This window comes from Dendrobates tinctorius, unplaced genomic scaffold (genome assembly GCF_039654945.1).
Source record: "Dendrobates tinctorius isolate UK_male_01 unplaced genomic scaffold, ASM3965494v1 ptg000022l, whole genome shotgun sequence".
Taxonomy (NCBI): domain Eukaryota; kingdom Metazoa; phylum Chordata; class Amphibia; order Anura; family Dendrobatidae; genus Dendrobates; species Dendrobates tinctorius.
This window is the reverse complement of record NW_027361690.1, coordinates 112,046,033-112,072,277: the sequence shown is the minus strand read 5'-3', so window position 1 is coordinate 112,072,277 and position 26,245 is coordinate 112,046,033. Positions and strand designations below refer to the sequence as shown.

Sequence of the window (26,245 nt, the reverse complement as noted above, 5' to 3'; positions counted from 1 at the left end):
CGCTGATTATGCTAACGTCACTCGGATGAAACTCTGCCAGAGTTTGATCCGAGTGTCTTCTTAGTGTGATCCGATCCTGTCACATGAAAGAATTGTATCACAGATGGTGAGAAGATGAGGAACTTAAAGGGAATCAGTCAGCAGGTTTTTGCTATGTAATCTGAAGACAGCAGGAGATAGAGACTGAAACACAGAATTCATAGATGTGTCACTTGTCAAACTGCGCACTGTTGTTTACTACAGCTGTTGTGTGGGTAGGGTTAGCTTTCTCAGCTCTGATTCATTCTAAATCTTAAAGCTCTGATTGTATCAGAATTGCTGCACCCAGTAAACTAATTGACACAGCGTTGGATTCAGCTTCTCTTTGCCTGCATTAGGCTGCGCTCAGATGAGGTAGCAAAAACCTGCTCATAGATGCCCTTTAACTTCTCCTCCTTCCTTATTCTATGGGTCTGTGGATGTCGGACTGCACTCGGATGACATCTTCTTTAGCAATGACCTTTTGTAGCTTACCCTCCTTGTTGAGTGTGTCAAGGACTGCCTTCTGGACATCTGCAAAGTCAACAGTCTTCCCCATGATTGTGGAGCCTACTGAAACAGACTAAGGGACCTTTTTAAACTCTTAGGAAGCCTTTGCAGGTGTTTTTTGTCAATTATTTTAATTCACTGAGATAATGACTTTTGGGTTTTCATTGGCTGTAAGCCATAATCATCAACATTAACATAAATAAACACGTGAAATAGATCACTCTGTTTGTAATAACTCTATAAAATATATGAGTTTCACTTTTTGTATTGAAGAACTGAAATAAGTTAACTTTTTGTTGATATTCTAATTTAGTGAGAAGCACATCACAGGAGACATGAGGGCATATACATCACAGGAGACATGGGGGCATATACATCACAGGAGACATTGGGGAGATATACATCACAGGAGACACAGGGGCATATACATCACAGGAGACATTGGGGACATATACATCAAAGGAGCCATGGGTGCATATACATCACAGGAAACATGGGGGCATATACGTCACAGGAGGGGATGGGGCATACACATGACAGTAAGGGCTTGGGGCATACATGTCACAGGAGATATGGGGCTGGTCCTGGTCCATATACATTACAGGATATGCTGGGGCTGTCGATGCGGTCTTATTTGGTGGGATGGTAGTGCAGAATGTGCTTACTCTGCCTTCCAAGCGTTTTAGAAAGTAGATTTCAAAGTTTTTTAGAAGAATTTTGGATTTGATCCATTCTTAAAAAAAACCTGTGTGAACATATCCTGTAAGGATACATGCACATAACATCTTTTTCAGGTGGATTCCAGGCAAGAAAAGGACACCCTCAAAAGCATCCCATAAAATGAACAAAAATGTAAATCATTGGTTAAAAGAAGTGACATACTTAAAGTATCGAGTGAAAGCTGGCAAAAGGAGAACTGCTGCACAAATAACGTCAAAGCCGCCTCAAAATAAAGATCGATGGCGTTCTCCTGAAGCAGATTAGCCTGGGAAAACTTTGCAGCTGCATCTGCAACTAAATGACGCTGTGTGTACATACCTTGATGCCTTCAGGACATATGACGTATGTTTAAGTCATATGTCATGACCCTGCCTTTATTATTATTATTATTATTATTTATTTATATAACGCCATTAATTCCATGGTGTTGTACATGAGAAGGGCGGTTACATACAAAGTTATAGATATTGTTAACAGTTAACAAATTTACAATGACAGACTGGTACAGAGGGGAGGGGACCCTGTCCTTGCGGACTTACATTCTACGGGATAGTGGGGAAGAGACAGAAGGTCGGGGGTGCAGCAGCTCTGGTGGTGATGAGGCGGCAGCTCAGGCGGTGGTGAGGCGGCAGAATGGTTATTGCAGGCTGTAAGCTTTCCTGAAAAGTTGGGTTTTCAGGTTCCGTTTGAAGGATCCGAGCGTGGTGGATAATCGGACGTGTTGAGGTATGGCATTCCAGAGGATAGGGGATATTCGGGAGAAATCTTGGAGGTGGTTGTGTGAGGAACAAATAAGTGTGGAGGAGAGTAGGAGGTCTTGGGAGGATCAAAGATTACGTGAGGGATGATATTGGGATATTAGTTCAGAGATATAGGGAGGGGAAAGGTTGTGGATGGCTTTGTAGGTCAGTGTTAGTAGTTTGCACTGGATTCGTTGGGTAATTGGGAGCCAATGGAGGCATTTGTAGAAGGGGGAGACAGGGGAGTAGCGAGGAGAGAGGTGGATTAGTCGGGCAGCAGAATTGAGGACAGACTGGAGTGGTGCAAGAGAGCATGGAGGCCACAGAGGAGAGTGTTGCAGTAGTCAAGGCGGGAGGTGATGAGGGTAAGTACAAGAGTTTTAGTATATTGAGGACTGAGGAAGGGAAGGATTCTGTAAATATTTTTGAGTTGGAGGCAACAGGAGGTGGCAAGAGATTGGATGTGTGTTTTGAAGGACAGGGAAGAGTCGAAAGTTACTCCGAGGCAGCGGATTTCAGGTGCGGGAGAGAGCGTGAAGCCGTTTACCATAATATATAGATTGGGTAGGGAAGATACATGAGATGGAGGAAAGATAATGAGTTCAGTTTTGTCTAGCGAGAGGTGAAAAAGGAGGAAATGGCTGATAGACACTCCGGGATTCTGGACAGCAGAGAGGTGACATCTGGGCCAGAGAGATAGATCTGAGTGTCATCTGCATACAGGTGGTACTGGAAGCCATGGGACTTTATGAGTTGTCCTAGGCCAAGAGTATAGATGGAAAAAAGTAGGGGACCCAGGACAGAGCCTTGGGGGACTCCAACAGAGAGGGGGCAGGATGAGGAGGCAGAGTGGGAGTGAGAAACGCTCAATGTGCGGTCAGAAAGATATGAGGAAATCCAGGACAGGGCAAGGTCTTTGATGCCAAGGGAAGAAAGAATCTGTAGCAGTAGGCAGTGGTCAACTGTGTCAAAGGCAGAGGACAGGTCAAGAAGGAAGAGGATGGAGAACTGTCTGTTAGCTTTGGCTGTAAGTCATTAGTAATTTTGGTCAGGGCAGTTTCAGTGGAGTGGTGGGGGCGGAAGCCAGATTGCAGGATGTCAAGGAGGGAGTTAGATGAGAGGTGGGAGGAAAGTTGAGCATGGACATGCTGTTCAAGGAGTTTGGAAGCAAACGGGAGCAGTGATATGGGGCGATAGCTGGGCATAGCAGTTGGGTCAAGGTTTGATTTTTTGAGGATGGGTGTTATGGTGGCATGTTTGAAGGCAGAGGAGAAGGTACCAGAAGTTAGGGATAGGTTGAAGAGATGGGATAGGGCTGGAATGATCATGTTAGTGAGGTTAGGGAGCAGGTGTGAAGGGATGGGTCAAGTACACAGGTGGTGAGGCGTGATTTGGAAAGGAGATGAGTAAGCTCTCCTTCAGTGATGTTGGCGAGAGAGGTTATTAGGGAAGGGCAAAGGTATGGTATGTGGAGTGGTTGGGGTGGTGGAACTGTAAAGGTTTGCCTTGTTTGGTCAATCTTGTTTTTGAAGTAGGTGGCAAAGTCCTCAGCAGAGATTAGGGGAGTTGGAGGTGGCAGTGGTGGGCAGAGGAGAGAGTTGAATGTGCTGAACAGTTGTTTTGGGTTGTGGGATAATGAAGAGACAAGATTTGTGAAATAGGTCTGTTTAGCAGAGGTGAGGGCTGATTTAAAGGCAAGTGTAGCTTGTTTGAAAGCAGTGAAGTTGTCTGGCAGGCGTGTTTTCTCCCAATGCCACTCTGCGACCCTGGATGCTTGTTGAAGTTTTTTGGTGATGTTGTTGTGCCAGGGTTTGATGCGGGCTCTTGCGCTGTACCAGCATCTTTCCCAACACATGACCATTGATGTAATTAGCTGTCATGTACCTTTAACAGCCCCACCTGCAGCTGTTAACCAGTTAAATCACTGACAACAGGATTGGATTTAAAGGGAATCTGTCACCCTTTTTTGAGATAGCATATAATGATATCCTTCAATTGTGTGTCACATAAGGATTCTCTTAGCACTTTTGCTTCCCCCTGACCCCGCACCTTTCATGCATAAATACCTTTTTTATATCGGTTCAGATGTATGTAAACTGCCGCAGTCTGGTCCGCTGGGCGGGGCTTATTCACCTGCTCCCCCCCTCCCTGTCATGCTCTATGCATTTCTTCTTGTATATCTCAAAAAAGTGGTGACAGATTCCCTTTAATACTTGCCGTGCCTGTCATTACGATACTCCTACCGCACTGCACTGCTATGTATAGCACAGGTGATCAGATGATCGAAGCTTCAAATCTCCCAACTGGACTACTGAAGACAGTAAAAACTAAAAAAAAAAATTTTTTTTAAATATGAAAAAAACCTCACAAAAGTTCAAATCATCCCCCTTTTGCCCCATTGAAAATAAAACAATAAAAGTCCCCCATATATTTGGTATCTCCGCATTCCGAAATGTCCAACCTATAAAAATATAAAGTAAACAGCGTTTTTTTAGCCACCACAACATTGTAATTTAGAGGCGATCAAAACATCGTATTTGCCCCCAAATGCTATTAATAAAAACATCAGCTCAGGGCGCAAAAAATAAGCCCTCCTCCAGCCTCAAATCCTGAAAAATGGAAACAAAACAAATGGCGATAAAGGCAAAACCTTTTTTCATACATATTTCAGAATTTCTTTCACCACTTAAAATATAAGCTATACATGGTTGGTATCTGCGTACTCGTATTCATATTACCAGGTCAGTTTTACCATATAGTGAACATGGTAAATAAAAAACCCCAAAACATTTTCTAGTACAAAAACCGTTTTCCAGTACACTTTATGGTAAAATCATTGGTGCTATTTAGTGATAAGTGAATGTGCTCGGGTGCGCGGCGAATGTCTTTGGCAGCCTAAGAAGCAGGAAATCCCTGTATGTGTTGCGGCTGTCCAACAGCTGTAAGACATGCAGCCGCGGGGACTCGAACATATTATTCGAGCACACCGAAGTCACGCGGTTAGCACCCGACCATGATCGGATAAGACCTTATCAGAGCACGCTCGCTCATCAGTAGTGCTATTCTAAAGTACAACTTGTCCCGGGAATATAAAAAAGTTACGGCTCTTGAAAGAAGGGAAGGAAAAAAAAATGGAAAGTGGCTCGGGGGTGAAGAGGTTAAAGCTGTTTTTGACAGTCTGGGAAAAGCTGTATAATAAGGTTCAGGGACTTCATTATAAGCCTTAATCACTATCCAGATTGTCTTTCCTTTTGTACCTTCAGAGATGTATTGTGCGGAAAACTGCATTGCACGCTAAATGAAGGAGAACCTAAAGTCAGACCAGACATGTTCGTCTCTTACTACAAGTCCAAACAACACATCTGTCTATCAGGAGACTTTTTCACTGATTATTTTATTGATCCCCTTTGGATTAGAGATGGGACCAAATGCGATCAAAATAAGGTAACAATTGCAAAAAAGTGATAAAATGAAAAATGTGCAGCTACAAAACAGATGTATAAGTAATGTAAAGATAATATGGTATAATTATTGGCTTTTATTTAGTATGGGGGCCACACTTGTGATGCCATTTGTCTTCCTTGCTTTGTTTTAATGGAGGACTTGTCATTCCACGCTATATAGATTTCTCATCCTCGACGATCACGTGAAAATGGTCCCATAGTTCACTGTGCAAAAGTAGTGGGAGTTTACATTCATGACCAACTGACTGATGCTCCATCATCTGTGTGGGAAATGGAATGCCAACTCATTTATGTGATGCAGCCTGATAGACATGAATGGAGCGGTGACTAAACATGCGCTCTACTCTATTCATTTTCAAATTAATAGGTGATAAGTGTATTTAGTGGAAAAACACCTTTAGGGCTCATACTCACATGCAAGAAACTCGGATGAGTCTCGCACGTCAATACCCGGCACTGCCGCCGGCACTCGGATTGGAGCATTCAGCTGCATAGAAATACATGCAGCGGAACGCTCCGATCCGAGTGCTGGCGGCAGTGCCGGGTATTGACGTGCGACACTCGTCCGAGTTTCTCGCATGTGAGTATGAGCCCTTAGGGTAAGTTCACACTGGGCGTTTTTGCTTCTTTTTTTTCTGCAGCAAAACCTGATTTCTTGGCAGGAAAGAAGCTGCGGCAAAAACGAAGGTTTAGGTGCGTTTTTTGTTGCGTTTTTTGGGTCTCTTTGTCCATGACTTTTCTTTAAATAATGATACCTGCGTTTTTGCAGTGTTTTTTCAACACCCATTCAAGCCAATGGGTGAAAAACTCTGCAAAAACGCTGAAAGGACATGCTCTATGTCCAAAAAATGTAGCAAAGCACAAAATCCTGATGACACAAAAAAACAATGTGTGTGCATGAGATTTCTGACATCTCATAGGGTTTGCTGGTACTGTAAAAAGCAACTGAAAATTAGCATACAAAAAGGCAGCAAAAACGCCCAGTGTGAACATACCCTTACCCCACATTTTGCTAAAGTTTTATAGGCTGGGGAAGGGGCTATAACCAAAATAGATTATCCCCTTGTTGCTCACCTGTCCCCCAGCTCACCATCTGGTTATCTGATCTCCCCCTGCTTCTTTTTTTTTCAGGTGTGGTGACAGATATCTTCTTCTGAATCTTTAGTTTTTGATAACTAGGCCACTGGCTAGGCACATTGTGAAATTGTGACGTCCTGATGTTGTGATGTTACATCACACCAAGCGTCGCCTGAAGACTAGTCAGCAAAGACTGAAAATCCGGAAGGGGATGTCTGGTCTCCACACACGAAGACAAGAGAACACTGGAACCACAAGGAGAGATCAGGTGTTCAGATGACCAGATGTGGCTTTGGGATAGGTGAACGGCGAGGTGAGTATACATTTTCTAGAGAGACCCTAGAGCATCGTCAGAAGCATTGGATTTACATCTTTCAATGCACATCTAATTTTTTTTGCGACATTCATCACATTGCTGATTCGCTTCTCACTAGCTATATAATAAATGCCTGATCCCACCACTGGAATTGCAGTTTACTGGGAATAGTTCAAAAATGAATTGAAAATGTTTATTTTGTCTATGCAATTTATTTGAAAATTAGGATAAATCTCCATAATTCCTTATTATATTTTTAGATATGCATCAATAAAAAATGCACCATCCTCTCTAGGTCAGATTTAACTTGCAAACGGGAAACAACTTGTCATGGTAATGGGGTATGTATCAAATCTGCCATAGTATTGGGGTCACATTAACATTTATGTGAAGCAAACGTAAACAGAAATGTTACTTTGTAACAAAATAAAAAGGGTTAAAGAAGCACGCATGACATCTATGACAGGTCTATGACATCACATTATTAAAAACAGACTAGCTGATTCCTTCTAAGCCACATGTAGGAACAGGAAGTCTCTTTTCCCTGCATTAGTCATCATTTGAACTACAATTCTACATAATTGAAAAGTCCCTGGCAGGGGGAAGGAGCAGGGCAGCTGGGTCAGGAGTAGATTCATGCAGGGAAAAAGAGACTTCCTGTTTCTACATAGAGCATAGAAAAGAGAGGAATTACTTGGGGAGAAAGGCAAAATAAGCAATTGTAAGTATACAGTGCTATATAATATGATGACTGCAATATATGAAGAGGATACAAACTTTGATGGGAGTGTTTCTTTAAGTTATGTTCACACTTAGTTTTTGGAGAAGAAACTGAGTAAAAACGCTTCAAAATCCTCCTTAAAGGGAATCTTCCAGTAGGATGAAGCCTCCTATGCCATTTACATGGCCATGCAGATCATAGAAAGCCGAACGAAATGATACCTTGCAATCTGATGTCTTATTTCAGAGAAATCTACATTTTCCTTATTAAAGGAAACTCAAAGCATCCACTCCATGTACTAGATCTAGTATCAGCCAAACCAATTGAAGACAAGACGTTTCACATAAAAAATCCTTTCTTCCTCCATATAACTATAGCAGCAACATTTCAACCTGTCTGCTCTCTTTCAAGCTAACACATTCCCCAGTTTATAGACATTCAATGACCACGTCACGTGATCATTAGCCAATTACAGTTCAGATACACCCACAATACAACCCCATACAAATGCAGAGTCGGGTCACAACCCGCTGTATCAAAGAAGTGGTCAAAGATATAAGCCTATACAGTATGTGGAAAGATAAATTACGGTATATCATTTCACCCAGCCTAAGATAAAGCTTTAGATGCAGGAAATGTACTGAACGATTCCATGCGATTCAACTCCACCCATATACAATAGCGCTCGGTTACCTAGTTACATAGGTCACGTGATTTCAGCCAAGGTATCTTGTTACCTAGCAACTCAAATCACATGATACTGATGTCCAGTGTCAGACTGAAGAACATTGGGCCCACCAGAGGATTTGATTCTGGAGGGCCCACCTTTCTCCCCCACTCAAAGTCCCCATAGCAGCTTCAAGGTTTGCACTATGAACACTCCTAAAGAAAAAGCTATGGCCCACCGGAGGATTCTCCAGATCTCTGGTGGGTCAGTCCAACCCTGCTGATGTCAACAAAGATGATCCGCTTACATAATGAGAATAACATTTCCCATGAGATGCTAGATATATCTAATGAAGCCATGTATTGTCACGCAGACCACATGCTCATTTAGGAATAGAGGTAAGTACACACATAATAAAAACATTTTTGTCACCCTAGAAAATTTAATAATGTGCTCGGACCCCGTAATGAATCACAGCGTCCAATCAGGTGCACTTGCTGGACCACATATTCCAGCAAAACCGACCCCTATTATCACCACTGCCCAAACAACACTTAGTAAGTATTCACAGTGAAATGGGAAAGATGTATATCTTTGTACCGTGTTAGCCAGTGGATAGAAAAATATTCAGGATTGAGAGTCCTCAGTAGTTGATACCTTTTAATGGCTAACTGAAAAGATGGTAATACATTGCAAGCTTTCGAGACTACTCAGGTCTCTTCATCAGGCTAGACTAATACAAAATCTAAAGTCACATATTTATGCACAATACAGCCTAGAAAAAATGCAATAGATAAGACAAGTGACGTGAAGCAGAACTATCAATATGGGAGAGGGAGAAACATAAATATAAACATTGGACCAGTTCATAGATAAGGAGTCTGGATGTTTTATGGTCCTCTGATTGGGGTCTAGTTCTGTGTTGCCCCGCAAGGTTTTAAAAGGAAATTCCTTAATTGATGTAAAAAGACATAAATCCATGCGACACATTCATTCCAGCACTGAGAGTGTCAAAGTTCGTCATAAATTTGTACTCCCAAACTCGTCTCTCTCTCTGAGATGTGAAGTTACCTTTCAATACCAGTAATTTCATATCCATGCTGCTGTGATCAGGGATACAGAAATGTTTTGCCACAGGTAGATCCATTCTTTTTTCTCTTATTGTGTGACGATGAGCATTCATCCTTGTTCTAAGCTTTTGCCCTGTCTCCCCCACATACAGACCCCCAGTTGGACATTTAGTACAAATAATTAAGTACACCACATTAGATGTAATGCAGGTGAAAGTACCTGGGATCTTGTAGTCCTGATGTGAGTTGGGGATCTTTATCTTGTCCGTGGTCATTATAAATGGACAGGTTTTACATTTTTTCTGGTTGCAAGGAAAGGTTCCTGCAGCTGTTGGAGAGGACAGGGAGCTTCTGACAATGATGCTTCTTAAATTTGGGGGCTGCCTAAAACACAGCAGTGGGGGGTCTGGAAAAATGGATTTTAATCGGGCATCTTTTTGTAGTAAAGGTTGTAATTTCCGTGCAGCTCCCCTTAGCACCTCCAGATTTGGGTTGTAGGTGACTACTAGAGGCACTCGATTATTTTCTTCTTTAGCTTTGTAATGTAGCAGGTGATTCCTTGACAATCTGGTGGCTCTTGTAATTTGGTTTTCAATTGTTCTTGGATGGTAACCCTGATTCAAAAAGGTCTTTTTGAGGCGACCAAGGTGTTTGTCTCTATCCATGGGGTTGGAACATATACGATTGTATCTGATGGCTTGGCTATAGATAATAGAGTTCTTTATGTGTTTTGGATGGAAACTGTCCCATTTAAGGTATGTTGGACGGTCGATTGGCTTCTGATTCAGGGATGTCTCTATTTCATTGTTTTTTAGCTTAATGATGGTGTCCAAAAAATTAATCTCGGTACTGGAGTAGTTGAGTGTTAAATTGATGGTGGGATGAAATTGATTAAACTGTTCGTGGAACGTCTTTAGCTGTTGCTCAGACTCCGTCCAGATGATTAAAATATCATCAATGAAGCGGTAGTAGGCCAGGGGCCTGATGGGGCATGAGGACAAAAAATCGCTTTCAAGCTTGGCCATGAAAAGATTTGCATATAAAATTCATCCTCACCCACAATTACTTTGAATTTGACAACAGGATCTATCTACAGGAGACTGGCACAGCTATGGGAAGTAAAATGGCTCCACAGTATGCAAATCTTTTCATGGCCAAGCTTGAAAGCGATTTTTTGTCCTCATGCCCCATCAGGCCCCTGGCCTACTACCGCTTCATTGATGATATTTTAATCATCTGGACGGAGTCTGAGCAACAGCTAAAGACGTTCCACGAACAGTTTAATCAATTTCATCCCACCATCAATTTAACACTCAACTATTCCAGTACCGAGATTAATTTTTTGGACACCATCATTAAGCTAAAAAACAATGAAATAGAGACATCCCTGAATCAGAAGCCAATCGACCGTCCAACATACCTTAAACGGGACAGTTTCCATCCAAAACACATAAAGAACTCTATTATCTATAGCCAAGCCATCAGATACAATCGTATATGTTCCAACCCCATGGATAGAGACAAACACCTTGGTCGCCTCAAAAAGACCTTTTTGAATCAGGGTTACCATCCAAGAACAATTGAAAACCAAATTACAAGAGCCACCAGATTGTCAAGGAATCACCTGCTACATTACAAAGCTAAAGAAGAAAATAACCGAGTGCCTCTAGTAGTCACCTACAACCCAAATCTGGAGGTGCTAAGGGGAGCTGCACGGAAATTACAACCTTTACTACAAAAAGATGCCCGATTAAAATCCATTTTTCCAGACCCCCCACTGCTGTGTTTTAGGCAGCCCCCAAATTTAAGAAGCATCATTGTCAGAAGCTCCCTGTCCTCTCCAACAGCTGCAGGAACCTTTCCTTGCAACCAGAAAAAATGTAAAACCTGTCCATTTATAATGACCACGGACAAGATAAAGATCCCCAACTCACATCAGGACTACAAGATCCCAGGTACTTTCACCTGCATTACATCTAATGTGGTGTACTTAATTATTTGTACTAAATGTCCAACTGGGGGTCTGTATGTGGGGGAGACAGGGCAAAAGCTTAGAACAAGGATGAATGCTCATCGTCACACAATAAGAGAAAAAAGAATGGATCTACCTGTGGCAAAGCATTTCTGTATCCCTGATCACAGCAGCATGGATATGAAATTACTGGTATTGAAAGGTAACTTCACATCTCAGAGAGAGAGACGAGTTTGGGAGTACAAATTTATGACGAACTTTGACACTCTCAGTGCTGGAATGAATGTGTCGCATGGATTTATGTCTTTTTACATCAATTAAGGAATTTCCTTTTAAAACCTTGCGGGGCAACACAGAACTAGACCCCAATCAGAGGACCATAAAACATCCAGACTCCTTATCTATGAACTGGTCCAATGTTTATATTTATGTTTCTCCCTCTCCCATATTGATAGTTCTGCTTCACGTCACTTGTCTTATCTATTGCATTTTTTCTAGGCTGTATTGTGCATAAATATGTGACTTCAGATTTTGTATTAGTCTAGCCTGATGAAGAGACCTGAGTAGTCTCAAAAGCTTGCAATGTATTACCATCTTTTCAGTTAGCCATTAAAAGGTATCAACTACTGAGGACTCTCAATCCTGAATATTTTTCAGTGAAATGGGGTAACTAATTCCCGCGGATCATCTTGTATATAGTAAATATCAAAAAAACTGGCCAATACCTCCAAACAGAATATAATACAAGTGGGAACAGAGGAAAGCTGTCACGACTAGTGATGACCAATTGTGCTCGCCACTTGATCATGTAACATGGCTACGGCATTAACCGTGTATGGCAGGGAATCCCTGCATAATTACTGGCTTTCTAACAGCTGCGAAACATGTGGGGCTGGTATATACGAGCATGGCGCTCAAGCACCCGCAATACTAGAGGCGTACCCAAGCACCATGATGCACGATCGAATGGCAAGCACGCTCGCTCATCACTAGTCACGACTATTCAAGAAAATACAGCTGCATTCTGAAATACTGTAATATGCAGACATTGAATATAGTAAATTGGAACTGCATCACTACTACAGAGATTATGGTACTTAGAGTACAAATTGGCTAATTCATGAGATCCCAACAGCCAGCGACAACGCGTACCCCTTTTAGATAGCAGACAATGCCTTGGAAGTATAATAAGTCCCGTCCCCCTATCCATTCCTATATAAGAGATAGGAAAAAAAGTCTAATGTTTTGTCTTTCTTTTAATATTTGAGGTTTGTAATAATAAGCACGAGTGCCACTGTGATATTGGCTGGGACCCACCATTTTGCAATCAGTTTGGTGATTTTGGAGAAATAGATGTAAGGAAAGTAAAAGATGATACCGGTTAGTGTTTTTATGATTAATTTTATGAAGTTTCTTTAGAGACCATGAGTGCTAAACAGCAAAAAAGCTAGCATGTAGGTGACTTGCCCGTCATTTTGAGGTAGTTAATACGGAGTCTTTTAGATGACTGTAAATTCTGTATATCTCATGTCAAAAGAAATAATAAAATGAGAGTTGAAAACAGAATTCTAACATAATATCAATCTGATAAAGAATTCATATTCAGTTACTATACAGCATATATCCATAAGCAATTTTGGGTTCCCTAATGTAAAGGTATACTGTATAAGGAGAAATGAAACAGGTTCAAAGGTGGGCAAGTAGATTTACTCCTTTCCATAGCCATTTATCATTTTTTTCCCACTATTGTTTTTCTGTCCATATCCTGCAATCCTTTCATTTTTATCACTTTTATATGGCATCAATTGTGCAGCAAAAATGTTATATTTCTTAGAGTTTAGTGTTTTATAGATGATCAAATACTAGAGTTGAGCAAAAAGATTTGCAGGAACCCGGTGAAGCAGCCACGTCTGTAGTATTTGGCCACTGGGCCAAAGAATTGTGAATCTCCTACTCCCTGCGGCATCCCAAGCACCATTCTGATGTTGCGGGTGCAATCAAAAGAGGCATTAATTATTAATGCAGTAGGGGGTTAATAAAAAGCCACTGGTTTTAGACCTGGCCGTTGGACCAGGGTCCTGCAAAAATTTTTGCTCAACTGTTTGTAATGCCAAATATATTAATTAATTATTTATTTGTTGTTTTTTTTACAGAATCGGAGATGATAGGTAATTTAAACTTTTATGTTCTTTTTTTAAAATATTTTTCGAAATACTTTTTAAAATGTTCCATTTATTATTCCTTCTAGTGGCCTCCATTGATCTTCGATACAACACACTGTACTACTTCTGTACTGCAGTGTATTGTAAATTTATCAGTTTTCTATAAGGGTCAATATGGTGACCGAAGGCTAGATGTCACAGTTACTCTTAATAGCCAAAATTGACAGACTGTCACAAATTTTTACAGACATTTGACACACCTCTTAACAAAGATCACACCCCATACAGACCACATTCTCATAAAAGCCACAACCCATAAGGTGTCCAGAATCATACTCTGTATTGAGGATTACATCAAGTAAAAATTATAGAAGAGGTATATTCAGCGGGTGAAATAAGTATTGAAAACATCACCAATTTCGAAGTTAATATATTTCTAAAAGGTGTTATCGACATGAAAATTTGATAACAACCCATCCAATCCGAAAAGAGGGAAGAATAGGAAGCATTTAAGGAAGCCAGGATGGATGAACACAGAACTTAAGCACATGCTAAAAAGGAAGAAAAAAATGTTTATAAAATGGAAAGAGGGAGGCATATCTAAAGAAGAATATAATGCTGTCTGCAGAACCTGCAGGGCACAAATCAGATTACTAAAGCTGACAATGAATTGAGGCTTGCAAGAGATGTCAAAAGCAATAATAAAGGATTTTGCGGATATGTCAAAAGTAAAAGAAAAGTCAAAGATGCTATAGGATTTTTACAGGATGAAAATTATGAAATGGTAAGACAGGATGTCGAGAAGGCCGAACTTTTAAATTCCTATTTTGCATCTGTTTTCTCTCAGAAAGGAAATATAACATCAACTGTTCTTCACTATCCTATTAAGGGAATAGAAGAATCCAGGATATCTATAAACAGAAAGATAGTGAGGAAACACTTAGCTAACCTAAATGAATTTAAGTCTCCAGGTCCAGATGAATTACACCCCAGAGTACTGAAGGAGATAGCAGAAGAAATTTTTGAACCCCTCTCCATAATCTTTGAAAATTCTTGGAGAACAGGAGAAGTTCCAGAAGACTGGAGAAGAGCAAATGTTGTTCCTATCTTCAAAAAGGGGAAGAAGGTGGACCCAGGCAACTATAGGCCGGTGAGTCTGACTTCTATACCAGGAAAGATCTTTGAACAAATTATTAAACAACATGTATGTCAGTACCTGGATAAGAATGAAGTGATTAAACAGTGTCAGCATGGGCTTGTAACTAATAAGTCATGTCAGACTAACTTAATTTCCTTCTATGACGGAATCACTGATTGGGTGGATCAAGGAAATGCTGTAGATATAGTATATCTTGACTTCAGCAAAGCATTTGACAAAGTATCTCATACAATCCTTATTGAAAAAAATGACTAAGTATGGAATGGACAAGGCAACTGTTAGGTGGATTCATAACTGGCTTAGTGATCGGACCCAAAGAGTGGTCGTAAATGGCTGCACATCCAGTTGGAAGAATGTCTCAAGTGGGGTACCACAGGGCTCTGTCCTGGGCCCTGTATTGTTCAACATCTTTATCAACAATTTAGATGAAGGAATTGAGGGTAAACTGATTAAATTTGCTGATGACACAAAGCTAGGAGGGATAGCTAATACTAGAGAAGAGAGAGGATTCAAAAAGATAAACTGGAGAAGTGGGCAGCAACTAACAGAATGGTTTTTAACAGGGAAAAATGCAAAGTACTACATCTGGGCAATAAAAATGAAAAAAGCATATACAGAATGGGAGGAATAGGGGTAAGCAACAGCACATGTGGAAAAAAACTTGGGTATACTAATAGATCACAGACTGAATATGAGTCAACAGTGTGATGCAGCAGCAAAAAAAGCAAATGCAATTCTAGGATGTATTATGAGAAGCATACAGTCTAGATCACGTGAAGTCATTATTTCCCTCTACTCCTCTGGAATATTGTGTCCAGTTTTGGGCACCACATTTTAAAAAAGACATCAACAAACTGGAGCAAGTTCAGAAAAGAGCGACCAGAATGGTGACCGGTCTGAAAACCCTGTCTTATGAGGAAAGGTTGCAGGATTTGGGAATGTTTAGTTTGAAAAAGAGAAGACTGAGAGGAGACTTAATAGCTGTCTACAAATATCTAAAGGGCTGTCACATTGTAGAAGGATCAACTTTATTCTCATTTGCACAAGGAAAGACAAGAAGCAATGGGATGAAACTGAATGGGAGGAGACACAAATTAGATATTAGAAAAAAAACTTTTTTACTGTTAGAGTGATCAATGAGTGGAACAAGCTGCCACGAGAAGTGGTGAGTTCTCCTTCAATGGAAGTCTTCAAACAGAGGCTGGACAGACATCTGACTGGGATGAATTAGCGAATCCTGCTTTGAGCAGGGGGTTGGACCAGATGGCCCAGGAGGTCCCTTCCAACTCTACGATTCTATGATTCTATGAATCCACACAGGCAAAGAAATCAAACCATAGATGTCCATAAATTAAGTTATGTGTAATATTGAGAAATGACACAGGGAAAAAGTATTGAATACGCTAACTGAAATGTAACTAATACTTTGTACAAAGGCATTTGTTAGTGATGGCAGCTTGAAGACACCTCCTGTATGGTGAAACTAGTCACAGGCATTGCTCAGGTGTGATTTCTGCCTTATTCTCCCACATAAACACTCTTCAAATCCTGCAGGTTCTGTGGACTCCAATTAACTCCGAACTTTAGTTCCTTCCGTAAATGTTCTATTGAATTCAGGTGTGGTGATTGGCTGGACCATTCTAGCAGCTTTATTTTCTTTCTCAACTAGAGTTTCCTTGGATGTGTGTTTGGGATCATCGTCTTGCTGAAAAGTCCACCCTCGTTTCATCTTCATCATCCTTGTAGATGACAGATTTTTTTTTCAAGAATGTCTCGTTATATTTGTCCATTCACTTTCCTTCATTTATATGAAGTTTGTCAGTGCCGTATGCTGAAAAACAGCCCCACACAATCATGTTCCCACCTCTAAACTTTACTGTTGATATGTCGTTCTTAGGATGATGTGGAGTGCCTTTTGGTCTCCAAGCATGTTGTGTATTATGGCATCCAAAGAGTTCAATTTTGGTCTCATCTGACAAGACTATATTCTCTCAGTATTTCACAGGCTTGTCTAAATGTTGTTGCGCAAACTTTAAATGTGCTTGAACATGCTTTTTCTTCTGCAATTGACTCTTGCATGGTGAGTGTACATACAGGTCATGGAGGTCGAATGCATTACTTACTGTTTTCTTTGACACAATTGTACCTGCTAATGCCAGGTCTTTCTGTAGTTCTCCACAGGAGTTCCTTGGCTTTTGGATAACTTTTCTGATAATTCTTTTCACCTCTGTCTGAAATCTTGCAGGGAGCGCTTGGTCACGTCTGGTTTACAGTGAAATGAAGTTCTTTCCAATTCCAGATTGTGACTCTAGCAATGCCCACTGGAACCGTTAGTAGTTTAGAAATTCTTATGTTACCAATGCTATCATTATGTTTTGTAACAATAAGGTTGTGAAGGTCTTGAGGCTGCTCACTGGTATACCCATCATGTGATGTTTCTTGTGTGACACCTTGGTAATGTGATACCTTTTTTATAACCCATACATTGAATCTGCTGATATTATTTTTCACTAAGTGGCAGGACTGCTTTCTAATTACTCATAGATTTGAGCTGTTGTCATGAATTTCTATATTTTTTTGCACCTCTCTTGCTTCACTTGTTCAATACTTTTTTCCCCTGTGTCATATCTCATAATTAAACATAATTATCACTGCCAGTGACAGTGGACAGTCACTCTGCTAGTTGAGGCACCCAGCCATTGCGGGGCCTTCTCTTTTTCTTTATGGACAAATATATTTAAACCCCCTTATATCTATTTTTATAACTCCCCTGATGAATCCCCATTATTGGGGAGGAAACGCGTAGGGAGCAAATACCCCTTCTGACAACTGGGGGTGACACGATGGGGTCCATTTGGGGCCTGTCCTTGTAAGGGCAGGAGTAATACCTGGGCACGACAGGGAGGATAGGGAAAACTGCACACCTGTAACCCTTTAACCTCCTTTTCCACACGCTGTCTTGTGCTGCTATATGGACCCGAATACCCGGCAGGGGACCTCTGAAAAATACGCCGGGGCGTCTATGTCCATGAGTAATGGTGAGACCGAACCATTTTTTAAATGAGCACTGATACGCGCGAGCACTATTATGTCTGTTTATGTGTTGTTTATGTGATGTCTCAGGTTTTAATGAATTATTAAAGGTTATGTTTTATTTTGAATGGGAATCATCCAAGCTACTGAGATTTGTTTGAATAAGATAGAAGTAGAACTCATAACTGAAAAGGACAGACCTACATTACAGCCTCCATTGTCTTGTTGCTTTGCACCATAATGGCATTTGAAAGTGGTGATATTAAGTCCGTGGAACACCTGTAGCTGGACTTCTGTGTTATATCCCAATGTTGTGTAAGCGGCTTCTAATGGTATGTATAAACACTGAGGCTTGGTATGTGATGTCTAATTACACTTGCAGTACAGGATTGATCAATCATGGAACCAGTGGTACAACCATTTCTCCAAAGTGTCAAGGCATCCATTTTGAAACATGACGACAGGCCGCGTGTTGCTTGTGATTCTTTGAGTAGCCTGCGTGGCCTAAACTTGCTATGATGGCCTGCACCAGTATTTAAAATAAAAAAAGCAAAGCCACAAAAAGATGACTAAAAATCCTCCAAAAATTGCAAAAAAATGGATTCCATGGATTGGTAGGCCATGAGTGGTTGTGTTTTTGCATCTGTGTTGCCACCATCTTAACTACATGGGTCCGTTACATCCTGATAGTGCATTTGTATGGAGACCTGGGCTGGTAAACATCGCTGCCTTTTTTCTGCTGTGATTAATGTTGCGGCTACCAAAAAACCTTAATTCTGGCATTTTTACTTTCTTTTTTGTTACGGCGTTTACCAATCGGATTAATTCTTTTTATATATTGAGAGATTGAGCGAGTCTGATCTCAGCCATACCAAATATGTGTATTTTTTATGGTTTTATTTTGAATGGGGTAATGGGGGGTGATTTTAACTTTTATTTTTTATTTTTTTAAATATTTTTGGAAACATTTTTTCACTTTACACTTGCTTCAATAGTCTCCATGGGAGACTAGAAGCTGCAATTGTCCGATCGCCTGTGCTATACACAGCAGGGCTTCAGCCCTTCTCCATGTAGCTAAAATGCTCACTTGTTATGAGCGCTGATCACTGGGTGTCACTCATAGCTAGCTAACAGGCAATGACAACCACGGAGGTCTGCTGCAGACCCCAGGTTGTCATGCCAACCCATCGGCGACCCGCGCCATGTGGACAGGATTAGTGACGCGCTTCCGGCACAAGCATGTTAAATGCCGCTGTCGGAGATTGGCAGCAGCATTTAGCATGTTAACAGCCACGGGTGGATTGTGATTCCACCCGTGGCTGTTAGGGGCATATGTCAGCTGTTCAAATCAGCTGACATGTCCCAGAAAAGTTGCGGTCTCACCGTCGGAACCTGCAGCAGATGGAGCCAACCTTAGACGTAACTATACATCTAAGGTGGGAAAGGGGTTAAACACTTGTTTTGGCTGTATAATACAGCCAGTACAAGCTGTGTATGAATTGGTAACAGCATCTGATCATGCTTCATACACCAACACCAGACATAAGATGTATAGGTTCGCTACATGTTGGAAAAGGTTTGACAATAGGCTGTAAAAAAATCAGCTTTATTATATGTAATGTGATCTTAATAATATGTACATTTTTATAAAAGGTCTATACACAGCGGGCCCGATTCATCAAAGCTTTCATGCCAGAACTCTGGTGTAAAAGCTTTGAAAAGTAGCAAAATATAGGAACAACTCTGATTTTTCCAAACAGTTTCTCCCAGCTTTGCCAAAATGCGCAGAGGTGAGGCGGGAGGGGAACACAGCGGGGTTGCAACAGCACAGCTCATCAAATTCTTGACAGACTGTGTTGTTCTGTACTCCAGAAATCTGGTGTTTCACTACTTTTTTTTAGTCAAAAAAAAAACCAAAAAAAAAAACCATGGTAATGGTCAGAAAGAGGGCGGTCACACCCATATATTCACTGAATGCACAATGAAATGAATAAAAAACAAATCTGCCGTGACGTGGCGGGATGGCTTGTACATTATTTTGATCAAAATTATGTTTACTAAATACCCTTATTATTATTATTACTACCTGTATGCATTATTTGCAGTTTATTTTTACTTTTTAGTTCAGGATATTTGTGTTTTTTGCTTTCTGTTTTTTTTTAGTCCAGATATCACCCATATGAGGTCGACAAATTACCCAAGGGAGAGTTGTTTAGCCTCTGCAAGCCATCGCTTATGAACTTTTGTATTGTGTTTCATGCAGATGAAATAGATGAAGACAGCAGCAGTTGCTCCAGTAAAGATGAAATATATTTAAGGAATTGGCTTTTAGTAGTCTTTTTATTGATTTTGCCTCTGATAGCTCTCCTAATCCTATTGGGCAAAAGGAATCTAATTAAATATTTTAAATACAGGTAAGTTAGATTTTTTAGCCTGTTTTTACACGATTAGTACAATTTCCAACTGGTTACTGTTGTTCAAAAAAAAAATTAAAACTGAGAAACATGAAGACCATCATTTAAAATTGGAAACAATTTAAAAGAAGCACCCCATAGTGTAAAACTGCATAAAGATGATATAGAGTGGTGTGCGAGAATATCCACTCACCGACTAGAGCTGTGCATATATGAGACACAACACAGAAGCAAACTATTGCTGATCTCAGGGCTGCCACTGCACCTGCTGGACCAGATGCCATACAATTCAATAAGTTAAAAACGCGGTGGCAGAGGCGTAGCAAGGGGTTCAGCTCCGGGGAGGGACAAAACATTTGAGTGGGCCCCTAACCGGTAATCCTTATTTCAACAATGGTGGTGCAGCCTAATCATGGGTATAGGGAAACTGTTGGCAGTGGATTATTTAGGATACTCTCCAAGCGTGTGACAACAGAGCTTCTGTATTCAGGAACAAACAGGAACAATATATGAAAAGCTTAATAGATAATAGATCGGGAATAAATCATTTGTGTGTCTCTATCTTTGCAGCATCTACAGCAGGCTGCTTCTCTCATACACAGACACAGGAAAAACAGGAAATACAGTCACATCTCTCCCTGTGTGAGCCCCTGGAAGGTTTTTTTTAGTTCTAAATTTATAAGCAGCATACAAATCTAGCAACTGAACACTCATAGACAGTAAGAGAGTTGTTGCACCAAACATATTCCAACAGAAACCTTAGCAGATCACCGTGCTGTTATGGTGATCATATAGTGGTAGATACTAGTCCTGCAGAACATACAAGTGATTACAGTACAGACAAAGATATTGACTTACAGATGACATTCTTTCGTATGGAGTCGTTCACTTTTCTCATCTTTTCCATCTAGCCCAGACCAACATGACAACTTCTCCAGCCACAACTTGTCTACAGAGATTACAGCAAAGACACATTTCACTTTTCACATTTCCAGCACCATTGTCCATCTATTCCCAACCTGTATAAACTCCTCATTGATACCCCAATATTGAGCCACTGCTGCTGTGTCCCTATTACTGCACCTGCTCTGAGGTACAATAATGGCTCTTCTTACTGTTACATGTAATAATGCCTACCACTATACATAGTAATAATCCTTTTTCCACATTTTTCCCCTAGAAAGTAATAATGCCCCGTGTGCACATTTGACAGTCACTGTACTCTGAGTGCCCCTATAACAATAATGCTTCTTAAGTCCTCAAGCTGTTTAATGGCCCCTGCATTAGTCTCCAAGCTGTATAATGACCCCTGCATTAGTCCACCAGCTGTATAATCACCCCTGCATTAGTCCACCAGCTTTATAATGGCCCCTGCATTAGTCCACCAGCTGAATAATGACCCCTGCATTAATCCACCAGCTGTATAATCACCCCTGCATTAGTCCACCAGCTTTATAATGGCCCATGCATTAGTCTCCAAGCTGTATCATGGTCCCTGCATTAATCCACCAGCTGTATAATTGCCCCTGCTTTAGTCGGCAAGCTGTGTAATGGCCCATGCATTAGTCTGCAAGCTGTATAATAACCCCTGCTTTAGTCCACCAGCTGTTTAATGGCCTCTGCATTAGTTCCTAAAATGTATGAGGACACCCACACTGTTTCATGGTCGGCCACACTAGGTGTAAGATGTATAAGGGTCCCTCATTGTTTTTGATACCCCTTATCACACCACAAGTTTTAATTAAAAAAAAATCATGCTCTCACCTAACCCAGGATTCCTGACGACTCCATCAGCAAGGCAACGTGCTGTCATAGCGCTAACGCATGCACAGAATGTCAGTGTCCCGGTGCGGCTTGATGCTGTCATCACACCGTGACTCTGACATCCTGTGCATGCGTCAGTGCCTCTTCCGTTCTTTAAACCACAGACTTAAAGCAACCTGCTGTCTACAGAATGGAGATCAGTAGTGCAGGAAGATCATGCATGGACCCATAGAAGCGCTAAGCATAACATTGCACATCAAGATTGATCTGAGTGAAGGCTCCGTTACTTTCAATTAATTTCTTATGATTTACTATATATATATATATATATATATATATATATATATATACAGTGGGGCAAAAAAGTATTTAGTCAGTCAGCAATAGTGCAAGTTCCACCACTTAAAAAGATGAGAGGCGTCTGTAATTTACATCATAGGTAGACCTCAACTATGGGAGACAAGCTGAGAAAAAAAAATCCAGAAAATCACATTGTCTGTTTTTTTTTCATTTTATTTGCATATTATGGTGGAAAATAAGTATTTGGTCAGAAACAAGCAATCAAGATTTCTGGCTCTCACAGACCTGTAACTTCTTCTTTAAGAGTCTCCTCTTTCCTCCACTCATTACCTGTAGTAATGGCACCTGTTTAAACTTGTTATCAGTATAAAAAGACACCTGTGCACACCCTCAAACAGTCTGACTCCAAACTCCACTATGGTGAAGACCAAAGAGCTGTCAAAGGACACCAGAAACAAAATTGTAGCCCTGCACCAGGCTGGGAAGACTGAATCTGCAATAGCCAACCAGCTTGGAGTGAAGAAATCAACTGTGGGAGCAATAATTAGAAAATGGAAGACATAAAAGACCACTGATAATCTCCCTCGATCTGGTGCTCCACGCAAAATCCCACCCCGTGGGGTCAGAATGATCACAAGAACGGTGAGCAAAAATCCCAGAACCATGCGGGGGGACCTAGTGAATGAACTGCAGAGAGCTGGGACCAATGTAACAAGGCCTACCATAAGTAACACACTACGCCACCATGGACTCAGATCCTGCAGTGCCAGACGTGTCCCACTGCTTAAGCCTGTACATGTCCGGGCCCGTCTGAAGTTTGCTAGAGAGCATTTGGATGATCCAGAGGAGTTTTGGGAGAATGTCCTATGGTCTGATGAAACCAAACTGGAACTGTTTGGTAGAAACACAACTTGTCGTGTTTGGAGGAAAAAGAATACTGAGTTGCATCCATCAAACACCATACCTACTGTAAAGCATGGTGGTGGAAACATCATGCTTTGGGGCTGTTTCTCTGCTAAGGGGCCAGGACGACTGATCCGGGTACATGAAAGAATGAATGGGGCCATGTATCGTGAGATTTTGAGTACAAACCTCCTTCCATCAGCAAGGGCATTGAAGATGAAACGTGGCTGGGTCTTTCAACATGACAATGATCCAAAGCACACCGCCAGGGCAACGAAGGAGTGGCTTCGTAAGAAGCATTTCAAGGTCCTGGAGTGGCCTAGCCAGTCTCCAGATCTCAACCCTATAGAAAACATTTGGAGGGAGTTGAAAGTCCGTGTTGCCAAGCGAAAAGCCAAAAACATCACTGCTCTAGAGGAGATCTGCATGGAGGAATGGGCCAACATACCAACAACAGTGTGTGGCAACCTTGTGAAGACTTACAGAAAACGTTTGACCTCTGTCATTGCCAACAAAGGATATATCACAAAGTATTGTGATGAAATTTTGTTTCTGACCAAATACTTATTTTCCACCATAATATGCAAATAAAATGAAAAAAAAACAGACAATGTGATTTTCTGGATTTTTTTTCTCAGTTTGTCTCCCATAGTTGAGGTCTACCTATGATGTAAATTACAGACGCCTCTCATCTTTTTAAGTGGTGGAACTTGCACTATTGCTGACTGACTAAATACTTTTTTGCCCCACTGTATATATATACGTGTGTGTGTGTATGTATATATATATATATATATATATATATATATATATATATATATTTGTGCTCAAAAGTCTACATGCCCCAGCAGAATTTTTGCTTTCTTGGCCTTTTTCAGAGAATACGAATAATAACACCAAAACCTATTCTCCACTTATGGTTAGTGGTTGGGTGAAGCCATTTAGTGTCAAACTGCTGTGTTTTCTCTTTTTAATTCGTAATGTCAACCCAAAACATCGAAATGACCCTGATCAAAAGTTTACATAATCAATTTCTTAATACCATGTATTGCCCCCTCCAACATCAATGAAAACTTGAAGTCTTTTATGGTAGTTGTGGATGAGGTTCTTTATTTTCTCAAATGGTAAAGCTGTCCACTCTTCTTGGCAAAAAGCCTCCAGTTCCTGTAAATTCCTGGGCTGTTTAGCATGAACTGTGCGCTTGAGATCTCCCCAGAATGGCTCAATGATATTGAGGTGAGGAGATAAAGATGGCCACTCCAGAACCTTCACTTTGTTCTACTGTAGCCAGTGACAGGTCGACTTGGCCTTGTGTTTTGGATCGTTGTCATGTTGGAATGTCCAAGTACGTCCCATGCGCATATTCCGGGCTAATGAGTGCAAATTTGCCTCCAGTATTTGCTGATAACCTGCTGCATTCATCTTTCCTTCAACTTTGACCAAGTTTCGTGTGCCTTTGTAGCTCACACATCCCCAAAACATCAGCAATCCACCTCCATGCTTTACAGTAGGAATGGTGTTCTTTTCATCATAGGCCTTGTTGACCTCTCTCCAAATGTTACGTTTATGGTTGTGGCCATTGTAGGAAAGATACTTTGTGGCATTTGTGCAGTAATGGCTTTCTTCCGGCAACTCAACCATGCAGCCCATTTTTCTTCAAGTGCCTCCTTATTGTGAATCTTGAAACAGCCACAACACTAGTTTTCAGAGAGCCCAGTATTTTAGCTGATGTTATTTGTGAGGTTTTCTTTGCATCCCGAACAATTTTCCTGGTAGTTGTGGACAACATTTTTGTTGGTCAACCTGACCGTGATTTTGTTTTTACAGAGCCCCTAATTTTCCATTTGTCAATCACAGTTTGAATGCTGCTGACTGCAGTTCAGCTACCTTTTACCGTAGATCCGTTGACAATTCCTTTGCTCTCCCCATGACTCACAATCCAGAAACGTCAGTGGCTGGATGAAAGATGCAAAAGTCTCTCTGGATTCCAGAAACTCACTCAACTTTTATGCACACACACTGATTACAAGCAAACAGGTCACAAGTGAGGATGTTACCTTTTGTAGCCAGTCAAACCCATTTGTGTCAACTTCTGTGCATGTTATCAGGCCAAAATCACCAGTGTATGTAAACTTTTGATTAGCGTCATTTGGATGCTTTGGGTTGTCATTATGATTTAAAAAGAGAAAACACAGTAGTTTGACAATATATATACAGCTCTGGCAAAAATTAAAAGACCACTTTAAAAATTGTCAGGTTGTCTAATTTTTCTCTTTATTGGTATATTTTTGAGTAAAATGTAAATTGTTCTTTTAGTCTATAAACTACTGACAACATGTCTCCGAATTTCCAAGCAATAAATTTTGTACTTTTTTTCTGAAAATGAGAAATGGTCAAAATTAGAAAAAAATAATGCAGTTCTTTCAGAGCTCAGATAATACAAAGAAAACAAGTTCATAATCATTTAGAAACAACAATACTAATGTTTTAACTCAGGAAGAGTTCAGAATTCAATATTTTGTGGAATAACCATGATTTTTAATCACAGCTTTCATGCGTCTTGGCATGCTTTCCATCAGTCTTTCACACTGCTTTTGGGTGACCTTATGCCACTCCTGGTACAAAAATTTAAGCAGTTCTTCTTTGTTTGATGGCTTGTGACTATCCATCTTCCTCTTGATTACATTCCAGAGGTTTTCAATGGGGTTCAGGTCTGGAGATTGGGCTGGCCATGACAGGGTTTTGATAAGGTGGTCTCTTAATTTTTGCCAGAGCTATATATATATATATAAGCTCCACCATACTTTATCACCCCATTTGAACAGATATTTAATCTAAACCCACATCCTGGGGGTCACGCCTCTATGTACATCTAAACTATACAACCCACAGGCTTCAACTTACTTATGCCTCTTGAAGGTAATCTGATATTGGCTCCACGCTAACTGATGTAGACTAGACCAATTTTGGTACCCTATCATGAGTGGCCTACTTATAATCTTGATGTTTTGATGCTAGAGACCAATTACAAAGTCATGGTGAGATGGAGCCTGACTCCAGCCATAGTAGCCAAAGCTGTTACTGACTATTCCTCTAAATGTTTTTAAGGATGCCAATCTATAGGAGATACTGTATGTATCATATATGCTTCCTTTGCCCCAAAGCACAAAGACTTTGGTTTTGAGTGTGTTTCTTCATTCTCTCAGTTACAGGCCAAGAAACAAAATCCCTGGGA

The 26,245-nt window shown here is 40.7% G+C and overlaps 1 protein-coding gene across 1 annotated transcript in view; it reads left to right on the top strand.

Annotated features, from left to right (window-relative positions):
* LOC141084354 (disintegrin and metalloproteinase domain-containing protein 9-like) overlaps positions 1–26,245 on the top strand; it is a 135,152-nt gene that overhangs the window by 102,902 nt on the left and 6,005 nt on the right. Inside the window, exons 16-20 of the mRNA XM_073569048.1 lie at positions 5,252–5,432; positions 7,106–7,186; positions 12,544–12,655; positions 13,429–13,443; positions 19,893–20,043. Coding sequence (XP_073425149.1) covers positions 5,252–5,432; positions 7,106–7,186; positions 12,544–12,655; positions 13,429–13,443; positions 19,893–20,043 — 540 coding nt within the window. The remainder of the gene's footprint in view (positions 1–5,251; positions 5,433–7,105; positions 7,187–12,543; positions 12,656–13,428; positions 13,444–19,892; positions 20,044–26,245) is intronic.